The 21,847-nt window shown below is 51.6% G+C and overlaps 1 protein-coding gene across 7 annotated transcripts in view; it reads left to right on the top strand.

Annotated features, from left to right (window-relative positions):
• Positions 1-21,499, top strand: part of SLCO2B1 (solute carrier organic anion transporter family member 2B1) — a 52,506-nt gene extending 31,007 nt beyond the window's left edge. For 4 of the 7 annotated variants that reach the window (XM_013969759.2, XM_013969762.2, XM_013969758.2 and 1 more), the window contains exons 8-14: positions 5,127-5,229; positions 9,373-9,730; positions 11,940-12,105; positions 16,826-16,989; positions 18,137-18,201; positions 18,547-18,667; positions 19,678-19,858. In XM_013969759.2, coding sequence (XP_013825213.2) covers positions 5,127-5,229; positions 9,373-9,730; positions 11,940-12,105; positions 16,826-16,989; positions 18,137-18,201; positions 18,547-18,667; positions 19,678-19,858 — 1,158 coding nt within the window. Of the gene's footprint in view, positions 1-5,126; positions 5,230-9,372; positions 9,731-11,939; positions 12,106-16,825; positions 16,990-18,136; positions 18,202-18,546; positions 18,668-19,677 lie in introns of all 7 variants that reach the window. The other 3 variants (XM_013969756.2, XM_013969757.2, XM_013969760.2) reach the window with 2 other exon arrangements.

The raw sequence follows: 21,847 nt of genomic DNA, 5'->3' as shown, positions 1-21,847 counted from the left end.
TTCTGAACCGCCCCACTCTTGCCCTGAGAGGTTCATTTCCCCCCCCCCCAAAGTTAACAGTGACTGTTTATTCATAAGCTTGACAAGTGAACCCATCTGCTGTTACATTCTTTTCTTGAGAGGAGCAAGGTGTTAGAAAGAAAAGTGAGTTTTAAAGAGTATAAAGAATACTGAGACAATTTCTGATTGGCAAGCATTCTATTAAAATTGTTTCTTTGGAAGTGGGGGAGAATCTCTAATTGGTTTCCAGATATATTTGACAACCTATGGAGGGGAAAAGAGAGTAGTTTGTGAGTATTTCAAAGGAGAAATGGTTGTTCAGTGTTAACCCCGGCAGGTTTTGGGGTCTGGCCATTTCTTGTAACAAGTAGAGGTTGATGGGGTGCTTTTCTGCGGTGGTTCTCTTGCCATGGTCCTGAGAGGCTCTTAGCCGCCGTCAGGGTGGTTCCCCCCACCTCCTACACCCCGCTCTTCCCGCCACCACCCTTCTGCTAGTACTAGGCCTCTGCTTCAAATAACCTCTCCCTTCCTGTGGATCCAATCTCAGACTCACCTTTCCCTGGATGCCCTCCGGACCCCCCAGCCCCTGAAGGACTGTCCCTCCCCTCCTGTCTCCAAACCCCAGAGGGCAAGATGGTGCTGGGGGTGGTAACGGAGACTGCTCTGCCAATTACTCCCCGATGACACGTGCCCTTTTGGGGGAGGCCCTCTGTTTCCTCTTCTGTGAAGTAGGTGCAATAACAATCCCTCCATCAGACTGTTGTGGGAATTAAATGACAGGGTGGATGTGAAAGTGCAGTGTAGACCACAGAGGGTTTGCACATGTCGCAGCAGATGACACTGTGGCTTTTACTGTTTACTCGGGGACAAGGAACCCCAGGCAAGGAACTCACAAGATGCTGCGTGTCTGAAGGATGGGCCTGCCCCACCCCCAATAGGAAGATGGGGAAGAAATCAATCTATCCCCACCCTTCTTACTCCCATTCCTGGGGCAGCACCCTCTCCCTCTGGGACCCAGGAACTTCCCATATGCTCTTCTATAGCTAGGCTAGGCCTGAGAATGGAGTAAGGAGAGTTTCTAATTCTCCTTAAGACAGCATGTCCAAAAGAAATATCAACATAAGTCACAAACATCATTCTAAATGGTCTAGTTGTTATTTATTTGCTAAGTCATGTCCCACTCTTTGTGACTCTATGGACTGTCACTTGCCAGGCTCCTATGTCCATGGGATTTCCCAGGCAAGAATACTGGAGTGGGTTGCCTTTTCCTTCTCCAAGGGATCTTCCTGACCCAGAGATCAAACCCTGCGTTGGCAGGTGGATTCTTTACTGCTGAGCCATCTGGGAAGCCCAAATGGCATTCAAACATAAAAGAAATTAATTTTAATAAAATATTTTCTTTAATCTCCTATATTTAAAATATTTCCATTTTACCATATCATAAGTATAAAAGACTAATTGTGAGATATTTTCCATTCCTTTTCTTCATACTGAGTCTTTGAAATGCAGTGTGTACTTTACAGTCTGGCCCATCTCAGTTTGGACTAGTCACAGTTCCAGCGGTGCGTCAGACAGCACAGCTCTGAGACAAAAATGCATAACAGATCCACAGTGCCTCATCCAGAAAAATAAGACTCAGATTTCAGGCCCCTTCACATCCTCCCACAATGGTGCTTCCTAATTTTGCCAGCCCTGCACCAGATCTCTGATTCACAGGCTTGGTGGATCAGATGTGTGTTTTTAACTCAGGCAAGCTTAAGCTAAATCTTAGTTCTGTCCCGTGCTAGTTGGATGATGTTGCGCAAGTTACTGTTGACTGGAAAAAAAAAAAAAAAGCATAACACAAGAGTTGTGAGTTAAGTTTTATTTGGAGCAAAAGGAGGACTCTAGCCTGGGAGATAGCATCTCAGATAGCTACAAGCTTCCTGCCAACACAATAGCATCTCCTGTTGATGTTCTCACATTTCTTCCAAGAGCCTGGTGCTGCCTCTACCAACAGCCTGTTGAAGCCATCTCCTACACTCCTTCTTTCCATAGATGTTCCTCAGACAGCCACCATTTCGCTCCAGGCCTCGTGCTAGGCACCAGGGTTTCAACAGGGAATGAGGTAAACGCGGTCCGTGCTCTTGCAGAGCTCAGAGTTCAGCAGGAGAGAGGTCGAACAAGGTTTGACTCAGACTCTAAGTGTCTATAAGGTAGATTATTCCTGGTTTCCTCTGAAAATCAGCTTCTACTCTGAATGCCCACTGTGCTGGCTCAGCAGGAAAGTCAACCTCAGCCTTTCTCGGGGCTCTCGCACCAAGGTAAAGCAAATGTCCTGAGGTCTTACAGGATATCCAGGCACCAGGGAGGTCCCATTCTCACCACCACCGCACCCCCAGCAGGCATCAGCCTCAATTCCCCACGGTCCATGTGGTCCCCATTAACTTGTTTGGGATTGAGGAGCTCCATGTGGGTGGCAACATGGAAACTCAGCCTTTCAGTCAGTCTGCAGCCTGCCCTTTTGAAGTGAACTGCTTCCTTGGACACTGTCACAGAGGCTATGCAGCTTCCTGCTGCTCAGGGAATCCACAGACTGCTCAGGGGCCTCCCTCTCACCTCACACTCCCCACAACTCTCAGTGTAATCTCTTCGATGGAGTCAGGCTTTGGAAACAAAAGCCAGAAGGGAGAAAATCTTGCAGCCATGACTTTTTGCCCTGCCACAAACCTCCCCTGAGGCCAGGGAATCCAGAGCCCAGTACCTGCTGGGATAGAAGTAGAGAGGAGGAAGGGAGAAGCCTACAGGGGAACAAACACACTTGAACTGATTTTGGAATAAATTTCCTTACGGGGGCGAGGCTAGGCTTAAGCCAGTCAACACCTGGAAGCAAGGTGGAGGAGGCTTGGAACAGGGAGCCCTCATGGAGGTTCTAAAATGTGGGGAAATCCCACATTTGCTCCTTAGCAAAAAAGATGGGCAACAAAAGAGAAGGTGTCATATACCAGCCAGAGGGTGAAGCTTGTGGGGGCCTCACAGAGGCTCTACGGGGAGAAAAGAGGCAGAACTGAGACCCCAGATGGACTCTCCAGCCCAACCCACACTTCCCCAGGGTGGACAGCACTCCAGACCAGGGGAAGCCAGCTTGTGCTAGCATGCTCCTAGTTATGGGATTTCAGGCCCCTTCACATCCTCCCACAATGGTGCTTCCTAATTTTGCCAGCCCTGCACCAGATCTCTGATTCACAGGCTTGGTGGATCAGATGCGTGTTTTTAACTCAGGCAGGCTTAACCTAAATCTTAGTTCTGTCCCGTGCTAGTTGGATGATGTTTTGCAAGGAAGTACTCACTTCCTCCCAGGACAGCCTTGTCCAAACTGCTTGTCACACTGGGCTTCAGTCTTCTTCCATGGAACTTGTTGCTTCTAATCCTCGTCTTGGACTGCACATAAAAACAGTAAAATCAGGATTTCCCTGGTGGTACAGTGGATAAGAATCCACCTGCCAATGAAGGGACACGGGTTCCATCCAAGGTCCGGGAAGATTCCAAGTGCCACGGAGCAGCTAAGCCTGTGTGCCACAACTACTCAGCCCGTGAGCTGCAACTGCTGCAGTTCATGCTCCTAGAGCCTGTGCTCTACAACAAGAGAAGCCGCTGCAATGAAAAACCCAGGCACTGCAATGAAGAATGGGCCCTGTTCTCCACAACTCAAGAAAGCTGGAGCACAACAACGAAGACTCAGTGCAACCAAAAAAATAAATTAAAAAAAATTTTTTTTAATGTAGTAAAATCAGACTTCACTAGATCACTTATATTTGAGTGACCCAGTAGCAACTTCTCTAAGACTTAGTTACTCATATAAAAATGTGCAGAGTGATAGTAGCTGTATGAAAGCATTGTCGTATTGGAGCAGGGCGGGTAGATTACGCAGCACTCCGTGCTGGGTCACTCAGAGCATTGGTTCCCTCCTGCTTTTAGGGTAAACTGACCAAATGCACACAGGCCCTGGAGTCAAGCCATCTGGATTCAGGTTCTAGCCAGACCACTTATTAGTTGTGTGACCAGGCAAATTACTTCATCTCTCTGTGTCCCAGTTTTATTCCCCTGAAAAACAGGGATTATACTGTTCTTAAGAAAGCTGCTGTGGGGTTTCAGTGAGTTAACGGACTTGTCATTGGAACAGCACTGGGGTGGTAGTAAGTGCTTAATAACCATGAACTGTTATTTATCATTTTATCCTTCCCTCCTTGGTGCAGTCAGAAGACTGTAATTGTATCACCTCTGATCTCTTTTCTGGGATTGAAGACCTTTTTCTCAGGAGTTGCACAAAAGCCATCCTCTCCCGCGTGGAAGAGCACACCCCAGGGTAGCTGTGGGGTTCCTTGCAATGTGGTCCAGGGGCTGAGCAATCCCCTCTGACTGTGGTCCGACTCCTCCAAGAGGAGAAGGGGGCTGTTGCCTCTTGCCTCCCCCAACCCAGACCCCTTCCTGTTGCTGCAGACAGGATGGAACAGGACAGGCCCTGGAGGTACCTGCTCGTGGTGACTCTCCATGTGATGACAGCCGTGAGCGATATAAAACTGAAGGTAGCGTGGTGATAACCTTGTATAGCAGCTGGCGATGCTGCTGGTTGTGGTGAAGACAGTGGTAGGGATAACAATGACGGGAGAGACAGCGATGATGACAGTGATTCTGATCATGACGTTGTTGCTGGTGACGTAAAGGGTCAGGTGACCGTGATGATGACAATGATTGTGAGATTGTGCAGGTGGTTGGTGACCTTCCCAGAGACAACAACAATAGTAAGGCCAACCTTGGTTGTTTATTGGTGGTGAAATTGGTGATATGAACGGGGGTGATATTTAAGATGATGAGAATAATGATGATGGCGGTTGTGGGAATTTTCATGGTCATGTTGGTTATTATGATGTTAATGATGGTGATGACAAAGTTCAACCGTTGGAATTTCATCCGCTTGTCAAAAACCACTTGCTAAGTATCTGCGGGGCCAAGAACAAATGGGACGCTGCTGGCAGTGACAGACCCCTTGTCCTCTCCTCCCCCAGAGCTCCCTTCCCTCACCCACAGCACTTCTGAGCAGAATGTTGGGCATCTAACTGACTGCCCTCGGCCGTGTGTCTTCCCAGGGTGAGGATTCCTCTTCTGAGCAGAGCCCTGCAGACTCCCCAGAGAAGAAAGACAACCTAGCTCAGATTGCCCCAGACCTGACTGTGATCCAGTTTATCAAAGGTAAGTGAGCTGAGGCCAGAGGTGGGGCCAGAGAGGCAGGTGAGACTGTACAGAATCCAGCCCCCCGTCTGCCTTTGTTGATCCATCTCCCATACCTACAGGCCCCTCATAAGCACCATACATTTCTTGTAAGACTTTGCCCGTGGGATCCCTTTTGCCTAGAACATCATTTTTTGTCACTATCTGTTAAAAGCTTCCTTTTACCTCTAAGTCAAGCCATTCTCTCCTTCCCCCAGCCTGGTTCTCCCTGCTGTCAGCTCTCTGAACTCTCAGGGCTCCTGAATCAGCTCAGATCTGTGCTGTCCAACCCTTCCACCAAGCAGTGAGCTCCTGAGCGTCTGGCTTGTGACGGCTCATCTGTGACCCTTTTTCTCCTCCCACTATAAAGCCTGCAAACGGGAGGCTCTCAGTAAATTTTTTTTTAAATTAAATTCTTTGGCTGTAGCATTGGTGAAAGGAGCTCTGGGCTGAAGTCCAGAAATCTAGACTTTCATCTTGGGTCCTTGCTCCTCCTCTCTGGGCCTCACTTTCTCCATCTGTACGGTGAGGGGTGAAATCTATTTCACTCTGACCCTGAGACTTTGAGCTAAATTGATCAGTAACCAGGGTCCATGCTGTGGCCCCATCATCCTAGCTAAAGAGTCTGATCCTGCAAACACAGTGCCTGCTGTGCATCGGGATCTTGTAGGGCACAGGATGGCAAGTCAGAAGAAGGGGTGGTTTAGAGGCCCACCCCTGGCACTGCCCAGTGTACAATCTTTTAGAAGTTGCTTTCGTCCCCTAACCAGAGTTTCCTCATCTAAAAGACTGGGTCAGTAATCTTTGCTCTGCCTCTCTCAAGGACTGTTAGGAGACTCAAATGGGATGATGAATGAAAGGTCCTTTACATACTATTAAAAAACTATGCTTATATAAGGTACAATTATTTTTTTCAATTATTGTTTCTGCCCTGCTGTTATTATTCTGACTATATCTCAGGACAGTAAATTGAGTTGCCTGTGGTTTAAGAGGGTGATAACCACAGGGTTTGCTTAAACCACCCCCCAATCCCCAAGGACTTTTGCATTAGGAAGGTAATTAGCAGAGAGTTTCTTAGGGAAAGTTTCCTAGGATTTGATATTGGGGCACTAGTAATCTAGCCCCTGGTGTCCTCAGATTTGATATTAGGATATCAGTCACTTATCCCCTGGTGTCCTAGGATTTGATGTTAGGGTACCAGTAGCCTGGTTGTCCTCTATTCCTAGGGAAAGAAAGGCCTGGAACCTATAAGGCTGGACCTAGAGGCAGGGGCTTAGATTCCCTAACCTGAGGTCACCCCCAGCTGCTGGAAGGCCCCAGTGCTCTGCTCCATGGAAGAGCTTATTAATCACTGCTTTGGCTTTAGCCCAGAAGAAAGCTGGGGCCAGTCGCAGAAATTGGATCTTAGAGTGGGTGTCCTGGGCCAGATTATCTCTGATGGTTTCAAGCTCCTACATGATCCTAGGAGAGACCAAGACAGGGCTGGCACAGGCCAGCTTCTCGCCTTCCTGCTGAGCTCCAGGGAGGCCAGTCTAATCCTAAGGTTTGGCCTTGACAACCTGGGACTGGGAGAGGGAGCAGCAGAGAGAAGAAGCAACATAGTCCTTCAGCTTCTGGAATCCTTAATTCTTAGAAGAAGACAGTCTCTGAGCTAATCTGATGGGGGAGACATAGTCCCTGAGCTGGGAGAGGCACTGTTTGATGGGGAGACATAAGTCCCTGTCTGATAGAAGATCCCTAGTCCCTGAATGGGGGGAGAACTTGCCTTGGCTAATGGAGGAGACCTGGCTTCTGTGCTGGAGGAGATAAGGGAGACAGTCTCTAAGCGGTGAGAGGCCCTGGCTTGTCCAAGGGGAGGAGATATTGTGATGAGCCAAGGGGAGCACCTGTCTAGCTAAAGTCTCTGAGCTAGAGACAGCCTTGGAATTCCCCTTCAGGTATCCCTTATCTAAGCTATAGGCATAGCCCTGCCCTCCAGGAATTTTCCATCTGCCCTAGGGACAATTGAAGATGATGAAGGGGTTTAGAGAATAGGAGCGAGCTGCATTGTAGTGATCAGCCCAGGAGAATGGGGTGGAAGCAGGGATGGAAGCAGTCCGTGAGATGGAGCCCTCCCTCTGAAGTCAGGCAGCCAGAGGCCTAGGAATGTAGGCTGGGGTGGGGGTTGGGGCACAGAAGGGGAAATGACCCTGACACCAGGAGTCAGGAAACCCCCAGCAACTCCTGGCCTGATTCAGACCTTCCTAGATGAACTTGGGCCAGTCCCTGCCCCACTCCCGGCCCTACCTGTACCATGAGGTCACCTGTATGGCTTGGACCAAGCCCAGGCTACTCCTGGCCAGAGCAGTTCAAGGAGGGAGGAAAGTGGAGCAGCTGGCTGGGGTGAAGGCCTGGTGTCACGCCTTCCCCACCCCAAGTGCCCGCTGGATGTGCTGCGTGTGTGGCCAGGGACTCGGACAGGAGGAGGCCTGGGACACGAAGGAAGGGGAATTCCACAGCCCCAGCTCTCCCCGCTACACCCTGCCTAGACTCTGTTTTGATTCTCTGGCGCCCAAGGAGAAGTGTTCTTGGCCAGGCCAGGGTGCTAGGGAACCAGCTGGCTTGGCTCTCCCCACGCTCTGAGGACAAACAGAAACTTCCCATGACAGGGACGCTGGCCCTGCTGCTGCAGGAACAAAAGGGACCCCCCAGACTCAGCCCAGAGGATCCCATGTCCATGTCTCCCCCCAGCCCAGCCTGGCAAGTAGTTTGCTCCTCTGATGCCTCTTTTCTTTTTCCTTTTTTGATAAATACTGTTTATTGTTTTAGATATAATCCTATAGAATGACCTGTTGGTATGAATCAGGATTTTTTTTCCCTTTTTTTGGCCACTATGCGGCATGCAGGATCTTAGTTCCCTGTCCAGGGATTAAATACATGCCCCCTGCAATGGAAACATGATGTGTTAACCACTGAACCTCCAGGGAAGTCCCCGATACCTAAATGCCTCTTCTTAGAAAGGCCTTTTCTCCTGTCTCCTTCATGCCTTATGTCTCTAACTTCATCTTGCCTTCTGAGGGCAGAAGCATGTATTTCTCATCTGTTGTCAGTGGAAAGAGGTCACACAAAGCCTTCTTGGGCATCACCTTGGGTGGCCCTGCTGATGAAGGCCCCGAAGCCCAGACTACGGGACTGACTCAATGTGTTGACTTGCAGCGAGGAGACCTGTACATAGGCATTGGTTTAGGAGGTGGCAGGAGAGGGGAGAGCCATCCCTTCTATTCTTGTCTACGAGCTTTTGCCCTGGCTTCTCCCCTGTAGGACTGCCCCACTCCAAATCCTCCCCTTCTTCAGGCCCTGCCCCTGTCCTACCTCCAGGAAGCTGCCTAGCACCAGGCCTGCTCAGTTTTAACCTTCTCTGAAGATTTTAGTTTCCACCCTAACATTTTGCTGTTTGATCACCTTGAGTCTGTATGTGCATTTGCTCATTTTCTCATTCATTCCATAAATATTTATTGAGTGCCTACTATACCCTGGGCTCTGGAGATCCAGCAATTGACATAATAGATAAAAACCCCTGCTCTGATGATGCTTACATTCTGATTGGGTGACAATAAAATGGCTAAATGAGTGAAATGTGTAGTATGTTAGGTAAAGTGCTATGGTGAAACATAAACTAGGAACGGGGAAATCAAGGCAGTGGGTGCTGTCCCATGTTGGAGACACAGAAGGGAAGACAGAGGCCTGGGTTACCTTGGAAAGAGCTATTGCAGGACAGGTTGGAAAGGACTGAGTGGGGGGAATGAGATGGATAATAGAACAGAAGAAATGAGATGGGATGAGCTGAATGAGAATCAAACAGGATAATATAGAAGCAAACTACATGGAATTGCATCTTGAGTAGAATTGAGTTGGCAAGAAATGTAGTTGATTAAAATGCAGTCTAACTCAATGGAATGAAATGCAACCGAACTTCAAAGATAAAACAGAAGTAGATGGAATGTCATGGGATGAAACTCAATGCAATAGAATTAAATGGAATGAGACAGGATGGAAGACACAGAACAAGCTGAACAGAGCAGGATGGGACGGAAACGTGTGGCACGGCCAGCCCGCCCTGACCGTCCCCCCACTCACCCCCAACAGTCTTCCCCAGGGTGCTGCTGAGGACCCTGCGCCACCCCATCTTTCTGCTGGTGGTCCTGTCCCAGGTGTGCATGTCGTCCATGGTGGCGGGCATGGCCACCTTCCTGCCCAAGTTCCTGGAACGCCAGTTCTCCATCACAGCATCCTACGCCAACCTGCTCATAGGCTGCCTCACCATCCCGCTGGCCATCGTGGGCATCGTGGTGGGGGGCATCCTGGTCAAGCGCCTCCGCCTGGGCCCCCTGCACTGCGGCACCCTTTGCCTGCTGGGGGCGCTGTGCTGCCTGATCCTCAGCACGCCCCTCTTCTTCATGGGCTGCTCTTCCCATCAGGTTGCAGGCATCAGCCACCAGCCTGGGTGAGTATGTTTCAGAGCCGGTGAGCATAAGCTGGAGGAGGGTGCCAGGGGCATAGGAGGGGTGGCCCAGAAAAGGCCAGGTCAGTGGAGTAGCCCCCACCTCACATCTCCCCACCTCTCCCCACTTAGCTCGCTGTGAGCAGTGGGACTTCTCCCTCGAAGGCTCAGTGAAGGTGTCAGTTACCACCAGGGAGGGGTGGAACTTGTGTGCAGGACAGCTCAGGTCTGGGACGGGCTGGAGACTGAGGCAGGGCAAGGCCACTTGTGTGGATGGCACGTGTAAGAAAGCCCTTCTCAGGAACGCTGCCCAGGGGACATATGCCCTGGGAGGGAGCTGGACTGGAGACCTTGGAGATTCTTGGTCCTTACAGGCTGGGAGCTAAAATCCTGTTGTCCTGTGACCCTAAAGTACCAGTCTTTTTCCCCAGATGTGAGGGGCAGGATCTCTACCCTCCAGGAGGAAAGCCTCTCTCCCTTCCGCTTCTGCCCCCTAAACCCTCATAGACACAGACTCTTTCCCCTAGGGAACCATCTTGGAGAGGATGTTGGAAGTTCCATTGATGCCTCTTCTCCAGAATGATTGCATTTTTCCTGGGAAGCCACTCCAGGCTCAGGCTGGCGCAACACCCAGCTAACAGCCCCCAACGTGCTCTGTTCACTCCTCTCCCTTGGCATCTCCTCCCTCCATCCACGTGCCAACTTTCCACACCAGGGGCTCTTTCTGTGTAACTGTTGGGGAGGCTCAGTCCAGATATACTCAGCTCTTGCCCACCCTGTCCCAGGTCCCACCTCGTTGACCTCTCCCCTCTTTCCTTGTCTCTTCTCTTCTCGAAGGTCTGCAGAGGTTCCTTCTGGGCATGAAGGAGGGGCTTCAACCAGGCCTTCAGGAAGCCTCTGGTCAGAGGAGGGAGCCAGGGCCTTTTAATTATTTTTAGACTAAAAAGTAAATGAATATTTTACTACAGTTTTTTTTTTTTAAAGCAAATGGGGAAAAGTCAGCCTACCTCACATGCCCCATTTGTCTCTTCTTCTGACGTCTCTCACCTTGACCCGACATTTCATCTCACCCAGATTCTCATCTATATTCTTGCCATTTACTCACTGAGCTTTGGGTTCTAATTCATTGAAGAAGCTTTTGGGGACCAACTTAACAAACTGAGAATATCTCATACTCCATCATGGGCTTCCCTTGTGGCTCAGCTGGTAAAGAATCAGCCTGCAATGCAGGACCCATGGGTTAGGAACATCCCCTGGAGAAGGGAAAGTCTATCCACTCCAGTATTCTGGCCTGGAGAATTCCTTGGACAGTATCGTCCATGGGATCACAAAAAGTCAGACACGACTGAGTGACTTTCACTTTCACTTTCATACTCCATCATAACTAATGGTATCTGCAGCTGCCAAGAACTGAGGGTCTTCCATGCGCTCAGATGCTCCCATATTCCATCTCACTGAACCCTGGTGGGATCTCCAGGAGAGGTCCTACCGTTATCCCCATTTCACAGATGAGGATAGCAAGCCCCTCCCTTCTGATCTCCTGTCCCCATGTGCCGAGCCTGGCCAGACTAGAGCAGGGGATCTCCTGAGACTTGGGAACAGACCCTCAAAGGGAGTCAGATGGGACTGATACATGCCCTGGGCAGTGAACAGGGGAGTGACAGTGAGAGGGAGGTCGTGAGACTGCAGGATGGCAATAGGGAGAGGGAATCCGCAGAGGTGGCAGAGAAACTGAGGCCAGAGAGAGGCAGGAACAGGTCGGAGACCTCACAGCTACTCAGGTACCCTGACGGACCCCACATGTATAGTTCTAACTATCAGAAAAGGAAGCAATCCAGCTCATTGAGATAAAGGTACTTTTCATCTGAGACTAAATTCTGGGAAGAATTTATCATATGTCCCCTAAAAAGAGGGTCACTGAAGAACAGAGATGGTCACAGAAGCAGCTCAAAGACTTGTAGGATCTTGGGGCTGGAAGGGGTCTCAGACCCTCTGGCCCATACCCTGCTTCCCACTTCTCCCATTGGAGGCCTCTTGCAGTTTCCTTGGCGAGGGGCTCACCACTGCGTGTCATGGAACAGCTCTGATGGTAAAAAACTCTGTGCAGAGCTGAGATCTGACCGTGGCTCTCAGGGGAGATTGCAGGGGCAAGGTAGCCCTGGCCTGAGGGAGGGAGAACCAGACCAACCATGCCGGCCTTCTCTCCCACCAGCGCCCAGCCTGGCCTGGAGCTATTTCCAGGCTGCATGGAGTCCTGTTCCTGCCCCTCAGACGACTTTAACCCTGTCTGCGACTCCAGCACTCGTGTGGAGTACATCACGCCTTGCCACGCAGGCTGCACAAGCCGGGTAGTCCAGGAGGTGCCAGACAAAAGCCAGGTGGGTCAGGCCTCCGGCTGCCCCTCTGCCTCTCACGGACTCCGATCTCTCTGTCTCTGTGTGCCTGTCACACCCTCCACCTCTGAATGTCCTCCTTCTCTGGCTCGTCTCTCTTCTTTCTGTTCATCACCTGTCTTCTCCTTCTGTTGGCAGATATAGAATGTTATTCTTTCAGTAAAACTTCATTGCCAGTCTTGGGCCAGGGCCCCGAGTGCAGACGTGAATCCAATCTGGTCCCAGCTATCCAGGCAGGGGAGGTGCAGAAGGAAGTAACTCAGGAATTCCAGGGGTTGTGACAGAGAGAGTGGTCCCCACAAGGACAATCAATGATGGAAGGAGATGTAGCCCACCTGGGAGGGTCCCAGAAGGCTTCATGGGACATGGCATTTGTGCTGGATCTTCAAGGGTGAGCAGGCAAGCTAGGGAAGGGCTTTCCCGGCAGGGAGGGCCCGGCACATGGCATGCAGGCACACATCCACACACTTGCACATACAACTGGGGCAGAAGCCTGAGAGTTCATGGAGGGAAAGCAAGGCCCAGACAAGGAAGGGCCTCGAATAAGGAAGGGCCATGAGTAGAGACTTTATCTGGAGAGCAGTGGGGAGACTTGGATGGGTTTTGAGCCGGGGAGGTCAGACCTGTGTTTGATCACATTTGAGGCCATAGTGTGGAGGAAGGTGAGTAGAATGCAGACCAGGAGGCAGGGAGGTGAGGGGGAGGCTGGAGCAATGAGCCCATTCAGTTAGTCAATCACTCAGTCAACAAACCTTTGTGGAGCCCCACCTTTGTGCCAGGTCCTGTGCTGGGGGCTAAGGACAGACCCAGAGCCAAGGGGCCCTGCTCTCAAGGAGCTCCCAGGGGTGGGGTGTTGGGGAGAGAAGGGGAGGAGTGGACAGCATAACTAACTGCAGTGCATTCTATGGGAGCCTTAGAAAGACCACCGGGACCAGCTGGCTCCTCCCCTTCTCTCTCCTCATTGCCCCTGAAGGGCAAATGGGGACGATACTCACCTTCCTCAGGTCCCCAGGCTGGAATATAGTGTGTGTGTGTGTGTGTGTGTGTGTGGTTGGGTGGGTAGTGTCAGGCTGGTTGTTATGACAATACTTCCCTCTCTCCAGAGCCCCACCCACATCATGCAGAACCCCTGCCTTTGTGTCCTGCTGGGCAGCAGCCTCTAAGCCCAAGACCCCTTTGGGGAGGGACCTGGGCCGCACAGGCTGGCATGGAGAGAAGCACCTGGTTGATGGTACTTCAGAAGCCAGCCAGGCGCCTCCCGAGCTATGTATACTGTTTGCATTTGGAATAATCGCAATCAAAGCCTTTTCAAGTGTCCTAGCACTCACTGTCCTGACCTTGTTTGATCTCCGCGAGACTCTTTCTAGAGGTCTCCAGCCCTGAGGGCTGGGGCAGGATCCTCCACGTGACTGTGAACTCCTGCAGATGTGGGGCTATGAGCATGGAGGCCAGGCTATCTGGTTCAGATCCCTGTTCTGCTTCCAGCTGGCTCTGTTACCTTCAGCAAATGGTTTAATCTGTGCCTCAGTTTCCTGCTCTGCAAAGTGGGGGTGAGAGTATTGAGTGCCTGCTAAACACCAGGCACTGTGCAGAATTCTTCATCTAGATACATTTATTAAGTGAAGAGCCACATGACATGATCCATGAAAAGCACTCAGCCTGAGAAATTTTAAGGATGCAGTGATACACACTTCTGTTATGCCCATTATACAGATGGGAAATGGAGGCCCAGGAAAGGACAAGGCATTGCCCAAGGTTTTAATGCTAGAGCTGGGACTAGACCCAAGGGCTCTGGCCTCTGAGCCCGGCTCCCTCTCCAGAGCACCCTCAGAGGTAATGTAAGGTATGGCATTTGGGGGAGGGTACAGCTGAGTCCTGGTTGACACTCAGAAACTGTCACGCTGGCCTGGAATTGTTTCTCTTTTTAAAATTAATTGATTTATTTTTGGTTGTGCCAGGTCTTCGGTGCTGCGCACGGGCTTTCTCTAGTTGCAACGTGCAGCTTTCTCATTACAGTGGCTTCTCTTGTTGCAAAGCACAGGCTCTAGAGTGCATGGGCCTCCGTAGCTGTGGCACACAGGTCCAGCCACACCGTGGCATGTGGAATCCTCCTGGACCAGGGATCACTCTGGACTGCCAGGGCAGTCCTGGAATTGTCTCTTGATAAGCCTGCCTCCTCAGGCCGACTTGAGCTCCTCCGCCCAGGGATGAGTCAGTCAGTGTCCATCACAGCTGCACTCAGTAACCATTTATGAATGAGTGAAGGCCCAGAGGAAAAACAGGGAGATGTGGCTGGCTGGCAGCATCTAGGGCTCAGGGGGTGGGGCCCTAGGGAGTGAGACTCAGAAGCAGCTGGAGAGATTGAAGCCATTCACAAGAACAACTTCCTGCCGTGGAATTAGATGAATATGAAAAAAGGGCTGGGAAAACCCCAAGAGAAAGGCCTGTAGCTTTTTCACCCCTCCCAGCAACGTTCTGCCTCTCAGAACAGGATGCACGTTCACGTCCAGTAACCTGGCCTTGGTATATTTCTCCACTTACCTGTCCCTCTATTGTATCTCCAACCCAGTGGGTTGCTCAGTGTAGTGAAGGTCCAAGTGGTGTGTGCTCAGGGGGAACCCATACATGGCCAGCATAGCCTTGTCATGCAATGGATGGAACACCCAGTCACCCAAGCTGGAATCCTAGGTCTCCAATCTCTCCTCTGTTTCTGTGTGTGTGTGTCTCATCTTGCCCTAATTCCACCTCCTAAATATAGGGTTGGCCAAAAGGTTCGTTCAGGTTTTCCCATATGATGTATGTTTGGAAAAAACCTGAATAAACATTCTGGCCAAAGCAGTATCTCTCAAATCAAAACCCATTTCTCCATCCCACTCTCCCTCCCTCCTGCCTCTTCAACTCCTGGATCAGGTCCACCCTCTTGAATCAGCAGAGCAGCTTGCGTGCTATCAGGTCTTGTCTCTCCCATGCTTAAAATCTCCCTGTGGCTCTGGGCATCCACGTGAGGGCTTCCCAGCCCTTTCCACACTAGGAAGAGTCTATAGCTGCCACAGCTGGAGGTGAAAGGCCCAGAGAGTTCTCTCTGCCCGGAGCTCACCAGGTCATCCTGAGGGCCGCTGGCATCCCTGCTCACCTGTCTCTTGGCTGAGGCCGAGGGCCTCTGGACACACTGGTTGGGAAACTGATCTACAGGGAAGAGGAGCAAAGCCAGGTCTTATTGGGTCAGCTTTGCTCCCTTCAGGCGCCTGAGGTGGTATAGACCAATTCTGAAAGAACTGGGGGTCTTCCAGGCCACCTGGGGGTGGGGATAAAGGATGGAATCAAATGTACCCCACACCAGCCTCAGGACACTTCCTTGCACTTTAGAAAGTGGTCTGCTTTTTCTCATTCTTCAGCCTTTGGTGGGATCCCCGTTTTCCGGGTGTCTCCTATTAGGCTTTTCACCTGGCTAGAGGGAGGGCCAGGGCTCATCCTCTGGCCCTGCAGCCCCCAAACCCCAGAAAGCTGTGTTCCATCGTACAGGGTTCTGCAAACACCCTGGCAGCCAAAACCTGTGTCAGGACTCTGCTCGGCTCCCTGGGTTCGCCTCCCTTAGTTCTAAACCTGAGGACTTTTTCCTTTTTTCCAGCCTATGGATGCTTTCGGAACATTGCTTTCATGTTTCATCCAGTGTTTTAAATCGCTGTCAGCAGGATGGCTGACAGGGCACCTGGCCCAGCTGCTTCTGGAGACAGCAGTCGGTTCCCTTTTGTGTCCAAGGCTCTTCACAGTGTGGCCCCAGCACGCAGTGTCCCGCATGCAGGGGCCTCCCCTCTGCCCTCGCATACACGCAAGGAAAGGTTTTCTGGCTTCTTTCCTGCCGCTGTAATTTTGCATTTGGCACTCCTTCTACTCACTCCAGTTTTCCTCTTGGCGAACTCCTATTCATTCCTCAAGACCCAAACCCAACACCTCTCTTTGGTGAAGCCTTCCTTGGTCCTCCCTTGCCTGCTGATCCAAGACTCCCCTGTGATGTCTGTCTCTCCATCCTGTACTTGAATCTCTCCTTGAGAATCCACTCGAGCCTCCAGTGTCCGGGAAGACCTCAGGAAGGCAGAAAGGGGGACACTGAACTGGAAAATCTGAGTTCCTTCCCCCCAGATACTCTTTGCTGCTTTAGTATTTGCACAGACCGTCAGGAATTTCAAACATTCTGACATTGCCAGGTGAAAAAAATGAGCGAGCGTATGTGGTGTGTGTGTGTGTGTGTGTGTGTAAGTGCACGAGCATGTATGTGGGGTGTGAGTTGTCAGCATGTGTGAAGGTATGTGTGTGTACAGGTGTGAGTGTGTGATTAAATGTATGTGTGTGGGAGTGTGTGAGCACATACACGAGCATGTGTAGCGAACGTGCATGTGTGTGTCTGTGCTGTGTGGGGGGTGACTCTCTTCTGGTTCTTTCTCCCTTTTCTCTTCTCCCTGCCCCCCTCTCCCCACAGCTTCAGCCCACCTGTGTGCAGACAGCCTGTGTCCAGATACTTCCTGGAGCTCAAGCAATCCTGACTCAGCCAATGGGTCAGAAGTCCCAGCATCCAGCCAGCTCTGCCCCAGTTCGCTGCCGCTGGTGTCCGTGGCTCTCTCACACGCCTCCTGGAGCCTTGTGCCCTTGGCCAGCTGCTTGTCCTTAGAGGTTCCTGAAGGCTCTTCTTCCCCTCTCCCCACCCTAGGTCCTCTACACTAACTGCAGCTGCGTGGCGGGGGGCGGCCCCGTGCCAGCCGGCTCCTGTGACTCGGCCTGCAGCCACCTGGTGCTTCCCTTCATGATCCTGGTCAGCCTGGGTGCCGCGCTGGCGAGTGTCACCCACACACCCTCCTTCATGCTCATCCTAAGGTGAATGCAGGGGCGTGCCAGAACAGGGGGAGACCAACAGGTCCTTAACCACAGGCAGGACAGGGAATCCGGAGGGAGGGGTTTGAAGAAGCCGGTGTCCTGGGCCCCTGCAGCAGATCAGGCTGTCGTATCATCATCCTCATGGCAACTGCTGAGATGAAGTTTTCTCCCCATCTTATAGATAGGAGAACTGAGGCTCAGAGAAAGTCAGGAGCAAGTGTTGAGGGGATTAAGTGCCCACTGTGGACCTAGCCTGTGCTGTGCACTCCCTCTTGGTCCAAGATCTTCCTAGCCATTGTCCTAAGGATACCTGCTGGGACCGACAAATTGTCACTTGAGGCCAGAGTCAGCACCTCCTGAGGTGGAGGCTGGAATAAGAGGACCTCAGAGCAGGATATTTCCAAATTTTCCTTATGCTGGGATTATGTTATTTCCCTATTTCTTTTCTAGAAAATTAGAAGAGGCATCCTTACAATATTAGAAGGCATGGAGATCCATAAGTCAGGCTTGCTGCAAGAGCGAAAGTAAAGGAATCAGATGCCCCAGCAGGCAGCCTAAGAGGAGTTAATACAGTCAGTCTGCTGCGCAAATTCTGACTCCTGACACCCATCAGCTGTGGGACCTTGGCCAAGTCACTCAACCTGTCTAAATATCTTTCAGTCTCTTTATCTGTAAAATGGGCATAATGCTATACCTACTATATGGCGGTGACATGGTGGGGGCGCACACTAGAGAATAACTGAGCCATAGCGAGCACTCTGGGGTTACTAAGAAGAGGAGCCAGTGGTCACCAGGGCCACCCAGGCTGAGGTATCATAGTGATCAGGGAAGTTAAACCATGTGTCTGACTGCCCAACTCAAGTTTTGCCAAGTGTAGAAGGAAGGGGAGAATTTGGTGGGACCAGGGGGTGGGAAGAGAGGGGTGCTGTGACGCACAGGTAGGTCAGCACAGGGCCCTGATGGTCAATGGATATACCTAGGAACAGGCTCTGTAGGTTGAAGGGAGTGTGGAGCCTGTGCCCTACCCACCAAGGACCTCAGACTGGGGGCAGGCTGATGTTGGGTAGTGGGGGAGAGGGGGATGGTGAGAACCCCTTGAAGGCTGGAGCCCTCTCAATCCTCATGTCATTCTTTCCCTGCTTGTTAGGGGAGTGAAGAAAGAAGACAAGACTCTGGCTGTGGGGATCCAGTTCATGCTCATGAGAGTTTTGGGTAAAGAAAGTGCTGGGGACCACTGGTCCAGATACCTGCTGTGTGCCAGGCCTGGGGGGGCACAGGGATGAGTGGGAACCAGTCCCCGACCTTAGGCTTCACCAGTCCACGGGGCTCCAAATCTGACCTAGGTACCCTGGACATGGGTGCGCAAGCAGCTAAACAGCCCATCAGGGAAACAGCATCCAATACTAGGGTGAGGGGTAGGCTTGAAGGCTGAGGACTTAATGGGCTAAGAGGCTCCCAGTGGCTCAGAGCCCCAGTGGTTCAGTGCCAGGGACGGGGCGGGGTGAGGGGTACAGGGATGCCAAGGTTCCACTGTCCCCTGAGCACCTCCTCCTTCAGCCTGGATGCCCAGCCCAGTGATCCACGGCAGTGCCATCGATACCACCTGTGTGTACTGGGCCCAGAGCTGCGGGCGTCGGGCCGTCTGCCGCTACTATGACCATGACCTCCTCCGAAACCGGTGAGACCTGGGAGTCAATTGCCAGGGGGCTATAGGGAAACTGCTGAAAATATTCTTGGGGTCCCATCAAGGAGGGGAGGTCCACTGACACCCACCTGCAAGGTGACACAGGCTCTCTCCAGTGCTAATCCCCAGACCTGTTAGCTAGATATTGTCTCCCCTTTGGATGGATGAAGATAGTGAGATTCAAGTAAGTGGCCCAAAGTCACACAGCTGATAACTAGCAAAGCTGGGCTGAGTGAGGAGAGACTAAGGGAAGCCAAGCAGTGGTGAGAAAGACAGGAAGTTGGCATGGGGTAGGAAGATGGCTCTGTCTAGGACACAGGAGGCCTAGGATCCAGGCCCAAGCTCTGTCTCCCTCATTGTGAGACCTACCTTTTTGGGGACTTAGTCTTCCCATCTGTATAATGGGGAGTCCAAAGGACCCTGAAGGCAGAGAGGCTACTGGCCCTGGGATCAATGGACAGTTGAGGAGAGGGACTTACTAGTAGATCTGGAAGCAGGGAGCTGTTTACTTCCAGCTCAGGAGTGCATGGTTCCAGGAGGGCTTCCTAGAGGAGGAAAACTCAAAGAAGAGGGATAAATTAGAGGAGCAGGAATCCTTCTCTTGTGGCAGGGGAGGTGATCCAGAGTTGCAACTAACAGGCCCCTTGAGCCCTTAGAAAGACCTAGACAGAGGCAGGGCCAGCCCAGGCCATGAGGCAGTCAGGACAGGGCAGGGGAGATGCCCAGGCTTCTCCCCCAACCCAGGGCTCCCTTTTCAGAGCCTTTCCCACCTTCCAAGGAAGGACTCCCAGGGGGGTCAACTTCAGGGGCTCCCCTGCCTCCCCAGCCAAAGCCATGGTGACAGGGTTCACTGCCCTGAGGCTGGAGGCCTCTCCCTGACAAGGCCTCAGTGTCTCCACTGCATAATGGGTGATGACTGCTGACCTGACTCTGCTCCCAGCCCCAGCACATCCAGGCTTTGAATGGGGAGGTCCTGAGTTCAAGGGTTCCTTACTCTTTCCCAGGTTCATCGGCCTCCAGTTCTTCTTCAAGACAGGCTCCCTGGCCTGCTTTGCCTTGATTTTGGCCATCTTAAGGCAGCAGGACAAAGAGGAGAGGACCAAGGCGACCAAACCCAACCCTGGCCTGCAGCAGCAGCTGTTAGCATCAGAGGCAAAGAAGGAGCCTGAGGAATCCAGAGTGTGAGCTGTCCCAGGGCCCCAGCCTAGCCAAGAGTGGCAGCCACAGCGAGTACCTCCTCAGGGCCCTTTGCCTGAAATTGGGTATTGGGAACCCTGTTTTCCAATTGTGAGTCTTCCACTAACTTGTGTGGCTTCGAGCAAGCCACTGACCCTCTCTGGGCCTGTGTTTGTTCATCTGAATCAAAGAGTTCCTTGGGGGTTTGTTGTGTTGACCCCTCCTGGAGCATGAGGGTCTTCCGCTTTTCTCCCTCAGCCACACAGGCTGGCCTGAAAACAGGCTTTCCTGGGTGGAAGGACCGCATATCTTCCCCCCAGGGCCCTGGGATGGAGAAGTGGACAATCGTAAGCCAGGTTCCCCCACACCCTGGGTCCTGGCCCCTCTCTGCTGCTCACCTGGAGCCTCAGCCTCCATCTGAGCCTCAGCCTCCATCTCGGTCAGGTGGAAATGAACTTGTCAGCTTTCAGGCCTCTTCCATCTGGGACCATCTATGTGGCCTGGACATCCAACTCTGGTCTCCTCCCCAGCCCCACTCAGCCTGAATGTGGGGCCAGCACAGCCTCTATTGAGATGTGTCTATTTGGCGCCCCCTGGAGGCAGAGTCCTGAGCAGTGGGAGACAGGACGTCCAGGTATGCAGGGCCTTCAAGAAACCTGTTGAAGGCCCCAGGGGCCTTGGCTGAGCAGGGAGCCGCCTCTCTGGACTCAGGAAACCCCAGCCCTCGCCCTCAAGGTGTCAGAGTCTGGGTGAGGCCTATTCTCTGCCTGGTGGTGAGGGGGATCCAGGCCCCACTCTTGGGCATTTTCTAATTTCAAAGACCAAACCCACTCATCATAGACTCACTGGCATCCATGTATTGCCAAGAATTCACGTTTAACGTGGGCCCACTACCGTGACTTCTGTGACGAGAATCTTAATTTCACCATTTCCTCCCCAGTGCCTGATCCTGTGTCAGCTGGGATTGTGTAGACAATGTCTCCTGTGACACCCACATATTGGGATAACATCTTCTCTGTGACGCCTGGGTTGGCATGAGAGCCTGTTCTTTGTGATGCCCAGCCCTGTGACCCAGGAGTAGTAATGCCTGATTCTGTGTAATAAGTGGGTCTGTGGGCTGCTTGGGCCTGAACAGACAGGCGCTTGTCTGTGTCAGACCTTGTCTGGTTTTTGGCCAGGTCTTATCTGGCTGGATTATCTTCCTGGGAAGCGGAGAGAGTTTCCCAACCTGCTCCCAGCCCATTCTGTCGCCACCCATACCCATCCTTGGGAGACAGGAGACAGGGAGTCATCAGCAGGAGCTTCCCTAGCCCAGGTGCAGCCCTGTGCTGGGGGCCAGGGGAGAAGCTGGGGGTTTAGCCAGAAGCTCTGGCCTTCTGTGCAGCTCTCAGTGCTATTCTGTATGAAAGAAGAGGGAGATACAAACGTTCTAATCCCCATTTTTATTCTACTGGTTGATACCTTTAGACGTTTAACAAATATCTGAGCCTGTACTTATCAATGCCAGAAATTTCAAAGTCTCATCCAACGAGATGAGGCTGTTTCTATGTGCGTATTCCTCCTCCTTCCCTCTTGTTTCCCATGTTTTGCAGAAATAATCTGGAATCATACATAAATATAGCTTATCAATAAATTTGTTCTTGCACAGTGTCTCTTCTATTACAGAAATCTTTCTCACAAACTGCCTTACAGTTTGCAGCCACATTATTTCCAGTCATTTAGATTTAAGTTTTACTGGATTCATTGCTTACCATTATTTCTTGTATATTACATCTTCCCTTCCCTGTATAGTCTGGTCTCATTTTCCTTTGGCTGGGCTACTTCCTCTAGTAACATTTTCAGAAGTGGAATAAGGTCACAAGGCTTTCCAAGTCCTTACCTGCCCAAATTGTCATTCACGTTTTACAGAAGAGGAAATGGTTCAGAAAGGATAAGCAACTTGACCAAGATAACACAAAGTAAATGCTGGAGCCAGGATTAGACTTCAATTTTGTGAGA

The sequence above is a fragment of the Capra hircus genome, chromosome 15 (assembly GCF_001704415.2).
Source record: "Capra hircus breed San Clemente chromosome 15, ASM170441v1, whole genome shotgun sequence".
NCBI classification, from domain to species: domain Eukaryota; kingdom Metazoa; phylum Chordata; class Mammalia; order Artiodactyla; family Bovidae; genus Capra; species Capra hircus.
The sequence above is the reverse complement of the archived record's forward strand: the minus strand, read 5'-3'. Positions and strand labels throughout refer to the sequence as shown.